Here is a 12,745-nt window from a genome sequence, read left to right on the forward strand (position 1 = left end):
TGGCTCTGGAAAAGCTTCGGTCGAGGGTACATGTTGGTGAGGATTCAGCTGGGATTGAGACAAAAATTCTGGAGAGTGGAGATCAAAGACTAAAGGCAGGGACAGAGACTTTTTTTTGGTTTTTCGTAATGAAAAGAGAGTCGTTATCGCATCGGGGGAAATTATTTTGATAGTGTCGGTCGGGCTGGTGCTTTGGATTTATGAAGGCATGATGCAAAAATCTAATTTATTTAAATTATTACTGTGGAAAAATTTGAGATTGACAGCGGTAGAAAAATCATAAACAACCCAAGAGATTATATTAAAAATGGTTCTCTGTGATTACTGGCCATTTTAATCTCAATTTTATACCAAAATATGCTAATAATCCACATTTATCTGTGTTAGTATTAAATCAAGTTTATGTAAACATAGCTCCACTATTTGTCATTAGTATCACAAACATCGGCTAAACCATTTTCCTCTCAACGCAATTCATGAGTGTATGCAAATACAAATGTATGTACTCACTGTATAGTCGAATTGTGCCGTCTGTGTCCCCGCGTGGGTTTTTGGCGACGCATTTGTAGCTTCCATAATCCGATGGCTGGAAACAAAATAATCGAATGATTGTAAATGTTTACGTAGTCCACTAAAATCAATGGTATGCGCGGGCTAAATGAAAAAGTCGATACTAAAAAAAACGCAACATTTGTTGAATTTTTTTTCTTCCCCAATTTTGGGGAGAGTGACTGAACGAGAATCAAAAGAGACTTGACAGGTTTTTCACAGTGGCTGCTGCAGCCTTCCCCTTTACGCAGTTGATGACCCACTCACCCCTCTTATTCATCGATCAAGGGGCCCTTCCGTGGATTTGCCAGATGAAAAATAAATTCGGGCTTTCGATACCCCTCGCTCTCACCCCCGATTTTTTTTTTCAATTTCCACTCATGTGTGTTATGACGGGGAGGAAAACAATTCTGACAGGAAGTAGATTAAACTAATAATTGTGTATGAGAGCTCACCGCCAAATCGTAAATTGTCAGTGTCATGTGGGTTTTGTAGGCCGGCTTTTCTGCGACAGAAGTCATTTTGTATTTTTTACTCTCGTGTATCATTCTACCCCCTTCACGAGTCCAGTAGTTCAGGGACGTTGGATGGGCCTCCGAGTAACACTCGAGGGTCACAGCAAAACCCAGTGGTGCACCCACCAGCTGGTGTGGTATCCACAGCATCGGAGAAACTGAAAAAAAAAATACGGACACAAATAACGTCTTTGAGTTACGAATTTTAAGTTTCATAAAATTCGAGTAATTCGATAATTCCAAAAATTCTCTGGAACTCTTTAATGCCAATATCAAACTAATCTCATTGGGATGGGCTATCGCATGAATTTCCGATGACCTTCGCTCCAGAGTGAGACACTTCAATTTATCTTAAACCTCGAGCAAAGATATTATATATCTGCCTCTTCGACTCCGGCGTAAAATTGAACGCTCTAAGGGTCCCCTCGCATCGTCGGTGTATCACCTAACGAGAGGGAATATCCTCCCTACGTCCTTGGTGTGTCTGCGGCCAATCCGACAGGCACGTGCATGTAAATTACTTCGGATAAAGCCTCGGGTGGCTCTTCCTCGTGGTTGTTCAGGACTTTTTGAAACGGCTATAAGACCTTCCAATTTCGAACTACGAGACGGAAATGCCAAAGGTAAATCTCTAATTATAGCAGAGAATCGAAAGGGGCTATTCGCAAGTTCGCCCCTCAAAAAGTGAACCGGAAATTAGAGGCATAATTTTTCAACAGTAAACCCCTCACTATTTCAGCGCGAATCATTACTAATTACAGAAGTTAGGGTTCGTGATTTTAATGCCCCCAGTTTTTGATTTTATTCCCCTGATGTTGAAAATCGGAAGTTCCTCTCTTCGTGAAGATTTTGATTGACGCCAAATGATGTGCCCGTTGCACATCACGAGTTTAACATGGAATTGTGCGAAAAGAGGCACTGCTGAGGGGCTGGTATATGTCACAATGTTGAGAGTGAAGGAGAACTCCCCGACACCTTTTTAAGATGCAAAACTTGTCGTCAGAGCGTGCTGTATACGATGAGGCGACGAAGGATGTCACGAAAAACGAGAGACTGAGGGGAACCTACATCTTGGCGCGACCAGCATCCGTTGGGAGACACAAGATTACCCCAATACTTGAGTCTCTGTGAGCTATTCCATTGGGTTCAAGGCTCGAGGAAATTCCGGAAAATTCATCAATTTCGTTTACTTCCATTATTTTACATTTTGTCATGCCAGGGTAATTTAAATAACCGAATTTCGTTGCTACACGAGGAGAATTCTATCCCTCAGTTCTCGACAAAAGCTACAGTATCCGAAATGTCCAGTTCCACTTCTTTTTTTAAATAGAAATACCAAGAAACAACGAGTGTACAACTGCATGACTAAATTATTCTTTACGAATTCGCTTTTTATTTGTCCGAAGGCCTCACAAGTGATCGAAGTGGGCATCTCTGCATATTTGCCAGAGAGAAAAAAAGTTGAGAATAAATTGTGAAGGAAAAGTGTGAAACTCTGCTCGCATCAACTTCTATTTTTCCCATTTTTTCCCCTTCAGTGATAGAAAGAATAATTCATGTGGAAGTAACACGTTTGTATTACCCAGAGCGTTGGATTTTTATGGTTGGCAGAGGACGAAAAACAGAGAGGCTGGTGGCGCTTGACGGATTGTTCACATACGTTGCTCTCCTACCCATTGCAACAGTAACTTTGTACAGACAAAGAATAGCAGGTGCCTGGCAAGGCCTGTCAGGTTCAATTTGCTGAGACTTTTCAGTTACGTTGGCTTTCAGGTGACTTTTTTTCAATTCGTTGGGGAATTGTTTCGTTGGAATTTCACTTCAGTTGTTGGTTATTCTTGTTTTCCCGAGTGCACTTTTATCACAACTACTAATTATCCCACTTCTCAACCACACAAAATAATCGCTCGATTGTTGCATTTACCCAACCGACTCTCAGTGAAATCGAAGAATATCCCCCTTCACTGCACTCCACATGCTCCAGCACACTCTAATTATTCACAGTCTGCAGAGAAGAGATTTCCTACTCCACTTGTATCAAAAACCTTGAAGCATTCACTCCCACAATCAGCAATATAATTTCGAATTCTCCAGTGAGAGTGGAGAATCCTTGTTGCATCAATTTCTACCTGCTCGCAGTGCTTTGTGGCAGTCCAAGCTCGTTGAGATGTCTCACTCAAGTGGACCTCCTCACCACAACGTAGGAGCCAAATTGAATGAAAGAGAACGAAATGATATTGAAAAGCCCATTCGCCTGGAAGCGTCTAATCAAACGAAACCTCCGAAGCACGAGACTGCAATTAATTTCGAAAAAAAAGAAAATACTCTCCATCAGTATCAGTCCGATGAAAGAGTTTCTCAGGTACTGTGGCAATGGGGAAAAAAGTTATCCACATCACGTAGTGGTGGCCCCCGGGGTGAAGAGACAGCAGGACTGGTCTCAGCAGAAATCATTGGTTCTGACGACGTTACCCTTGGCGCATAATATCCAGTTTTCTGTCCGGCGGGGGCTCTCGATGCTGGACGTATTACTTCGCACAACTTCAAATCGAAGAAAAGTTTTACTCTGACAGCCGTGGGCGACCCCAAATACTCGGAAAATTCTTTGGTGATCGATGAGGCTGAATTGGAAACGCATTTCCCAACGAGGTCCCATCAAACAGAAACTAGAACTAGAGCAGGAGAGAGGCGAGGAAGGTGTACAAAAAAATACTGAACAAAATAAACATCAAGCAGGAATTGATTGAAGAGTCTGGAGGAAAACTCAGTTGCATGTGCTCTACGATTTCCATCATGAGCTTTACAAATTCTACCAGTGAATTATTGTTAAATGATTTCAGTTCATTAGCAGCCTTTGTCAGGTAAAGACAACATTGTTTGAGAACTGTTTAAGGCTGAGACATGTGAATGTTGACGAAGTTAACGAAAAGGAATCTGATAGCGGGTGGAACGAGACGGAGGATCTCCCGAGGATCTCCATGGCATTGTGTAATGCCCTGTGCATCACTTCCTCTGTTGCATGAAACAGAGGAGGTGACTCACCAGAGGCATTGTCGCATTAACATTCCTTTCGTGTGAGCGGGGCACCCGGGGAGGTGACGATGGGATTTGATTATGGAAGGTTACCGGCGAGTGGGTTGTAACGCTAAGGGGGAAATTCTGTCACGAGACAGAGGGTAAAGGAGGTTGAAGGGTCGGGGCACTGGGAGAATATCCTTGAATCGGAAGGACATTACTCGGTGCCATTATCACGGATTCTATCGTGTCGATTGTAATGTGCTGAAATGTCTACTGGGATTGGAAGCGGAAAGTGCTCGAGCAGTTTCACAGGGGAGGGCTCCCAGGGTTCATTGGGTGGGAGTAGTTCCTCGGTTAGTATTTTGGGAATCAAAGCGTCCCTACGATCTCACTGAGGTGACTAATATGCTCTAATTAAGTTGGTACGGGGATATGAACGAGAATCCGGATACGATATCGCTATTTCTTGAACGATTTGGTGGCATTTTCATGGTCGTGATCGCTAAGGACACGGTTGAGAGGATTTTAAATTAATTTTTGGAGAATTGTTTACCGTGGATTGTGGAGGGATGTTTATATATTTTGTCAATTTTAATAGGGAATATTTTCACGTGAGCTTTGGAGAATGAAAACTTGTCATTTTATCATTCCTGATATTTATTGGAGGAACAGTAGAAATGGTGCTATTACTGAAAACCCTCATCGACTGGAGATTATTGAATCAAGATTGCCCATAGAGCTAGGATCTGGCTCAAAAGCCCCATTGAATAGATTGAACTGTGGGAAACAATAGTAATTGGCTGGAATGAAATGAGAAAATCGATCCAACTACTGATTTCAAACAACCTCATGTGTACAATGTAGTTGATAGTGGCTGTTTCAAGTTGAAATCCGGGGTTTCAGATTGGGAATTCCAGAAAGCTTGAGGCAGTCCACACGATGTAGACCGATGTACAGAGAACGGATTCATGCCAGGATAAACGTGGATTACGTTAGCGCCATTATATTTGTATATTCTCGGTGTCAAAGCATCTTGTCGAACCGATCCAAGCTCGATGTTGATGCAGCTGTGCAAGGTGTCCTTTTTCACCCTGAACTTTGTAAGTGAATGATAGCTGTGCACAGTTGACAGAGCGCATTACTCCACCTCATTTCCACAATCTCATGTTCCGAGGATAAAATTTATTTTGTATAATGAACCTCCACTTTTGAGGATGATTGCACTATGCTGCTAGATTGAGTTGGAAATCAGGTTTTGATTCAATCCCCGATTCCCGCCTCAACTCACGCCTTTCGCTAAACTATTAGAAACTTTAAGCCAGTGATAAAGTCATTTATTCTTCGTGCGTCGCAGCGTCAAAGTTTTTTTCCCGTGGTTTGGAGGAGCTTCAACAATAGAGAGATTTCGACTTTCTGCAATTGTTGGAGGGCACCACTTGAAAACTAGGGATACGTGATTCTCAAGTTTCATTTGTTTCTCCTAGTTTCAAGATTCACGAGGATTCGACTAGTCCATCGCAATTGTTCTCTTCAATGTTTGTAAGTTGGAAGGATCTTGCTTTAAAGGGAAGCAGCAGTCTGATGAGATTGTGATAGAATGTCACATAAAGAGAGCGACGGGTCTAACAAAGTTGAGCATTCTTTGTATTTATACTCTACAGATTTATATTTCTCCTAATTAGTTAACAAAAAAAATCCCAATATGTGAAACAGGTGCTTTTAAAATGGAGTTATGGTCCGTTTCATAATAAGTTAATGGGAATTTATCCAGAGTTATTTTGAATTAGCTTCACTGATGAGTGAACGTCAGTAGAAAATAAATCATATTAGAGTTCTTTCATCTTCTTCATGAGAATTTTTTATTATCCCATGTGCTATAAGATTAATTGAAGTTTGACATTTGAATGAACGAAAATTATTCAGGATAAACTCTATTAACGGAAAAGCGATATTCAGCCATGAAAATTGGTGAGACAGTCGCGAAAAATATTCTGGATTCAATTATCTTTTGTAATATGTCTGCATCTATTGATGAGCATCAAAGGTGAGTAATTCAAAGGTCAATCCAATTATAACCAAGTGCTTCCCATGATGAACTTCTATTGATTGGGCTAAGTTAGTCAAAAACCGCTCCAGTGATCCGCAAAGCTAGGATCCCCTTCCACCCCGGCAAGAACGACGTGACAAAGACAAAGTGTGAAGGAATGTGTTTATTCGTGTCTACCATTCACGTCTATATGAACAGGTTCAGTCACAAGCTTTCGTCCACATGCCATTACACCAGAACTACCCGCGAATACCAAATTCTTTCCACCTACTCGTCTCCATCACCCGTTCCACCTTCCTCGAACTCCTGTGGGCTGTGCACATCACGTGTTTCACATTCCAAAACGATTTTTCTAGATCCAACACCAGCATTCAACGCCATAAGAGACCTGGGGATAAATGAAAATTATGTGCAACAACGTCAGCATCAAACTTTGGCCACAAAAATTTTGAGCCCCAACGATTGGAGATCGATATCTGCCCTAAGGATTCTGGGGAATTCGTTTTACTCGAGCGCTACACAACGTCACAAGTCCCGAACGTTCAACGGAATTTCGTTATCGATATGTGACTGCTGACTTAACTGAAATAAATGGATGTCGATTCCTCTGAGTGGGAGTTTAATAATTTCGATGAAGAAGCTTTAGAGTAGAACGCATACTCGTGAATCAGAGGGAGGGCTCGTGTGCCTATCATATCGCCTGGGTGGAGGGTGGCCGGGGGGTGGAGGTTGCCCAGACAAATTTTCTTGATATATTTTCGTATTCGGGACGCGTCATGGCAACTCCTTGGTGGCTGGTTTACCTCTGATATGATGAAATTTCTTATCGGACTCCGGGGAACACATTCATGAATGTTGAGCGTGAAGAGTCGAATGAATGGACGATGTTTGCTACATTTCAAATTATTCTTGGACATTAATTCGTTGGATTAATTACAAATGTGGAAGTTTCGCAGTTATGTATTATGCATGTAACATTGAATGATTATGAGGAATAATTGAAATGGATAAAATTGTCCAGAGAAAAATTGTAGGATTAGTTATTCAACGGTGGAGCGTGAAAATTTTACCGTTAGAAAGGTGTACCTTATGCGTGCGATAAATTAAAGATTAAAGTTCATACTCGAATCGTTCTGATATTATTTTTTTATCGCTAACGCTCTCGTCCTTCAAATCAATGCATTCTCTCTGCAAAATTGTTCTGAAGAATGTTTACATAAAAAGACAACATTGGACGAGTCATTTCGGCGTTTCAAATCACTTGGAAAATCGTAACGTGAAAAGCTAATACTTTTATCTCTCGAAATATGAATTCTCCTCTTTACAACGAGAATAATTATCAAGCATACGGCTGCTTCTCATCTCCCCGGGTTTCAACAATTATTTGTACTGAAACGTTACCCCTCGTCTCCCTTTCTCATCATTCCAACTCAAGTGAATGTCATCCTCCGTCGTCGTAACTCTCCCCAAATGTACGTTCGTTCGCTCGGGGGGCAACATCTTGCTTGGATTAGGAATAACAGAGGCAAGAACGGGGCTGAGTCTTGTCGTGGAAATATTCCTGGGACTGTATATATATCGCGGAGACAACGATGAGATTTACTTCCCGCGGAATGGGCTAGAGAGGAAGGAGAATAACTTGAATGGATCTGTTGGAGGTTGTAGAGGAGACATTTGGGGAATGAAAAATCGGCAATTACGATGAGAATTGCTGACACTGTTTCCATTACCTCTAATTATCGCCGATTCCAACGATCCTTAGGAGGATATCACTAGTCTGAGATATTTTCACTTTCTCTACTGTCTCATCTCGGACATTATTAATTAATCACACACATGCTATTTTTTTTAATTATAAAATCGTATTTGGAAAGAGAATTCGTGGGGATCCGTTTTTGCTCTTAAATTAAATTCAATATCACCCTCATGAGAATTACCCCCATATTTTCAGTATCAAAACATCTCTGGCAGCATATACCCCGCATTGCATATCCATTGGTTCACATTCTTTCCACATCAGTATGAAAAATAAAATGGAGCTCCCTGTAAACCGTATTTTCTCTCTAAAAATCACCAACGCATCGAAACTTAATGGATCTCACATTCATCATCCTATAAACAGATACATGCATCCATCACGTGGTTTTCACTGACAAAGTGGTTCCTGCAATTTGTAATTGTAGCTTCATACGAGAGATGATGTCAGCGCTCTGTAATATTTGTAATATTTGTTAGACTCACAGCCCGTGCTTTTCACTCACTGAATTTAGTATTTTCGGTGTACATATATGGTGGTTATGTTTCAACGTGGATATCGTTTGTACTCCATGGGATTTTCATACAACTTCATCCTGCAAATGGAAATGCATGTGTCGCATTGGGAATGGGTGGAAAATATTGCTGTCCTGAATAAAAACCGGGGGAAAAAGAGAGTTCGAGTAGTCTTGAAATGACAAATATTCACGTAATCCACCGGATTATGTTATGTATTTTCCCCGGGAAAATGAATCGTGAATTCGGTGTTTGTGTGAGATGAGGGTATCGATGGAATCAATGTAGGGCACAGTTTTCTGAGACATTTTCATCAGACATGTCTTTAGTGCTTGAAAAATATCTGTAAAAGATGTCGAAAATTCAGACATTTCTCTCTGAAAAAATTCCATACCTTAAAGTAATCGTTCAAGCCCCGAGTAATTGCATTCAGTGAAAGAAATGCCTCACTGTTCCGTAATTTTGACTGATTACTGCTTTGACTGGCAGATTACGGAACAGACACGTAATTTTAAAAGAATTTTTCTCTCCGTGCACTGACATGCGCGACGCAAGCTCCACAAACCCGCGGTAATAATGACAGAGAAGCCAAGTCAACCCCTGCATCGCTTAGTATCCCACCCTGCCTCCGTTACTCTCGCGAAATGACAAGAGGTATGTTTCGGTGGAGACCTAGAGACGCAGATACTGTAGATTGTGGGAGACAGAACGAGGTGAGTTGAATTGCACTGGATGGCATGATTATTACGCCTAGTCCCAGTTCGCAGTATTAACGCACGCGAAAATACAATACACTCGAGCCGCAATGCATCATCTGCATGTCCACGTCACACGCGTTGTTGTATGAATTAGGCTGCTCTAAATTCTGGACTAGTAAACACAGTGATGGTGAATGTCAATAGATGACTAGAATTGCTTTATGTGGAATAATAATAACACTTATAATTGAGCTGCAACTGCAGTTCGCAACTGGGCGAACTTCGTTCGGCGAAAATAATCAGAAACGAAATAATAAATAATGAGAACTCATTAAATGAATTTTTGGGGATTTAAATGATGAAAAATTCTCGCGGTTTTTCAAATCTTTAAACAACACACGTTACCGTAATTATTTATTTCTACTGCGCCTCCTGAAGCAACAGACTTGACCACATGACCTCTTTCAGTTCTCCTTATCTACCTCTAGTTACACTGTAGATGAAGCGATTAGCGTTTCAACACCTTGACCGACTGTACATGAGACTAATGGGCTTGAGATAGTTACAACTACTCGACGCATTCATTATGACACAGAATAAATGTAGGTAGGTGTTCATACAGGGTTGTGTGTGAAACGGATGGCATGCGAGTGAAAGAAACTGCCCTCCGGTGGCACCGCTGGGTCTGCAGTGTCTGTGCAGTGGCTAATTCACAGTATGCCAGCTCATGAAAATTCAACGCTCCCCGCAATTCATACGCATTGTCGTTTTTTCGCATTAAATTTTTAAAAATAGAGGAAAATGTGGAAATAAATGCTATTAGTGGAATGGAACTAGCACATGCCTCGGAGAAATATACATGTACATGAGTCCTTCAAATTAGGATAATTGGAGTTTTGATTAAGACGCCGGGAGAGTAACTGCTGAGGGTATTTCATCTCTTTCAGTCTCCCTCTTTCATTTATTGAGTCGGATTTCTACAGTTGATCTGGAAATCATCTGGCAAATAACTCTTCGGTCTCACGTCAATTAATTAGTGCAGGACTCAGTATCGGGGGAGTCGTATTGACACTGAAAAATGTATTACAATCGCGATTCACTGGAGTGAACTTCCCGGGTTTCACTTGTTTCCTTTGAAGAGCGAGGTGGCAAGTCATTCCGCGACCCAATGCTCAATTCTTCTTTCCTGTATCCAATCTCCACAAAGTGTTGTAGAGTACAGAGAACATCCAACCGGTTAGGAATGAAAGTTTCTTCCTTTTGAGAAAAAGCTTCGGAGTCTCCGCGTTAATGAATTTTCCAGGTTTTGCGCGGGTGAGACGATCGACGACAGCTGGAAATTGCAGCGGGGTGAGAAGACACACGGATGAATTGCAGAGAATGAGAAAGAAGATACGAAAAAAAGGTGTAAACATTGTGGGAAAAGAGTGGAGAAACGAGTTGGATCCATTCGAGCTTGATTTTAAATTTAAATAACGCCAAAACTGATGATGAGTTTCTTTTCTCCTGTGAAATCCCTCTCGCCATAAAATTTTACTCGTGACTTCACAGCTGCTGTAAACTCCATTTACATCGAGTAAACGAATGAGAAGACGAAAAAATAATGAAATTGGAAGTTTTTGAATTTTTTACGTAAATAAGTCCGACCCGAGATGAGTGCGAGCTTCCGAACCGATCTATTACGTCATTTCTAATCTTGACAACAACTCACGTTTTTTATTATAAAAAAATTGTCTGGTCCTAAACCATATAATTTTCAAAATATATATTTATTCTTGCCAGTTCGCTCAGCAACTAAGTAACTTATTAAAAAATTTTGGTTTATAAAACTCCCTCCACGCACCCCAAAAATGAAAGTTAATGAACAAACTGAGGGAAAGGGAAGCCATATAGTGCAGCACGTTCCAAGATTTTGTGGATCCGAGCTATCGCGCTGTGGCAAGAGTACGGGAAAAAGAGGGATGAGATGTGGGAAAAAAATAAAAGAGATTGTGGTACATGGAAAGACACACAGTATCAGGGGATGTGGTTGCAGCTAGCGGAGATTATCAAAAAAAAAATATCGTCACCCAGGGTATGCCGGTACTGGCCAGGCGCCCAGAGGGGACGCTGTCTGGTAATTTCGTTCCAAGTTTGCAGGTGGCTTAATTTTTGCTGCAACACGTCTGTTGTTGGACAGGCTGTGAGAAAAATAGATAAAGAAGCTGCAACTGTAAAAGAGTGTGAGAGAGTGAGAGAGAGAGAGAGAGGAGGGGAGGAGGGGGAGCCAGGGCCACGTGAAGATACGGCACGGATTTTTCTCGTTGCTGATTTTAATAACAGATTGCTACTACGGCTGTCGGAGAAACCGGGATCAGGTCATGGGGTGGAGTTGAATCACCGCGTATACGTGACTACAACTCACAGTTACTCTCTCCTTCTGTCGATATCGATTCACCATTGTATTACGATTCGAGGGAATAAATTACGAAACATAAGGATTGTTTAATTTCGAGTTATAGCTTTTCTCCTTCGTCTGTCTGTCCTATTTTTTCAGGTTAAACTTTTTTTTTGAGATCGGAATAAGAGGAAAAATTCTCATTCTCAAATTAGCATTTCACGTTTTCTTACAATTAAAATTCTCCATATTTTCTCGAGGCTTAATTGGTGAATCCATAGACGAACTTATAAAGATAAACAACATGTAATAATGATAGTAATATTAATGAACATCGGCATTGTTCTCACAAACTTTTTACTGAAGTTCTGAAGAGTGAAATAAAGCCATAGGAATTTCTGCTTCAATGCAAGTTCCAATTGGCTAAAGAATCTGGTGCAATTAAGACAATTTAATATCTGAATCCAAATTTGTTAGAGCAAGATCGAATTCGTCCAATTTCAGCCAATTTATCATTACTCAATTAAACACGACCTCTTTCAAATCAAATATCATGAATAGGTTGAATCAAAATTTCCATTTGCTGTACGGTAATTCTATTTGCGTAAATGAAGAGAATATTAAAGTTCCGAAGTAATGCAATTTCGGAAGGAATTAAATTTTCTTTGGTTTTTCCCATTACAATGCCTGAATAGTACGGACGTAATCGATAATTTAGTGACTCACAGAGAGCGAGGATTATACGATGAATCCTCTCAGAAATATCGATAAAAGTCAAAGAATAAACTGCAATTGTGAGGCCGAACGAAAATGTAATAAAGATTGTTATTTTTAAATATTTTGTCATTTTCTGTCTCAGTCTTAGTTTTCGCAAGATTCACGTTTCATCCGATTTTGTAAATATTTTGCAATTCATGTTCAATCTTCTGAGTCAATAGAATATCTCTTCTATGGATTTTCTCTGAAGCTTTGCCCTCCAGTACATCCATATCACGAACAAAGATAAATAGATGCTGTTCTATCACCCACAAAAAGTACAAGAAAACAGAATATAAATCGAAACTTATACTCACAGTCGACTGATACTTTGATCTGTTTGCTAACAGCAGGTGGTACTCCATTGCTGGCAATGCATAAATACGCTCCCATTCCGAGTCTAGAAATACGCGTTATCTCCAGGGTCTCACCCTCCCACTCGGCAACTAAAAAATCCAAAGAACGCAATCATAAAATTCCCTCTCATCCTTGAGAGTTCGCGAGCATAAAAATT

General features: G+C 40.7%; 1 protein-coding gene across 2 annotated transcripts in view; it reads right to left on the minus strand.

Annotated features, from left to right (window-relative positions):
• Positions 1–12,745, minus strand: part of LOC135164695 (protein CEPU-1-like) — an 81,755-nt gene that overhangs the window by 18,554 nt on the left and 50,456 nt on the right. For both annotated transcript variants that reach the window (XR_010299379.1, XM_064125290.1), the window contains exons 5-7: positions 12,549–12,677; positions 1,005–1,222; positions 511–586 (exon numbers count right to left, since the gene is read on the minus strand). Coding sequence is in view for 1 of the 2 variants with exons in the window: in XM_064125290.1 (XP_063981360.1) it covers positions 511–586; positions 1,005–1,222; positions 12,549–12,677 (423 nt within the window). In the remaining variant the exon portion in view is untranslated. The remainder of the gene's footprint in view (positions 1–510; positions 587–1,004; positions 1,223–12,548; positions 12,678–12,745) is intronic.

This window comes from Diachasmimorpha longicaudata, chromosome 7 (genome assembly GCF_034640455.1).
Source record: "Diachasmimorpha longicaudata isolate KC_UGA_2023 chromosome 7, iyDiaLong2, whole genome shotgun sequence".
Taxonomy (NCBI): Eukaryota; Metazoa; Arthropoda; class Insecta; order Hymenoptera; family Braconidae; genus Diachasmimorpha; species Diachasmimorpha longicaudata.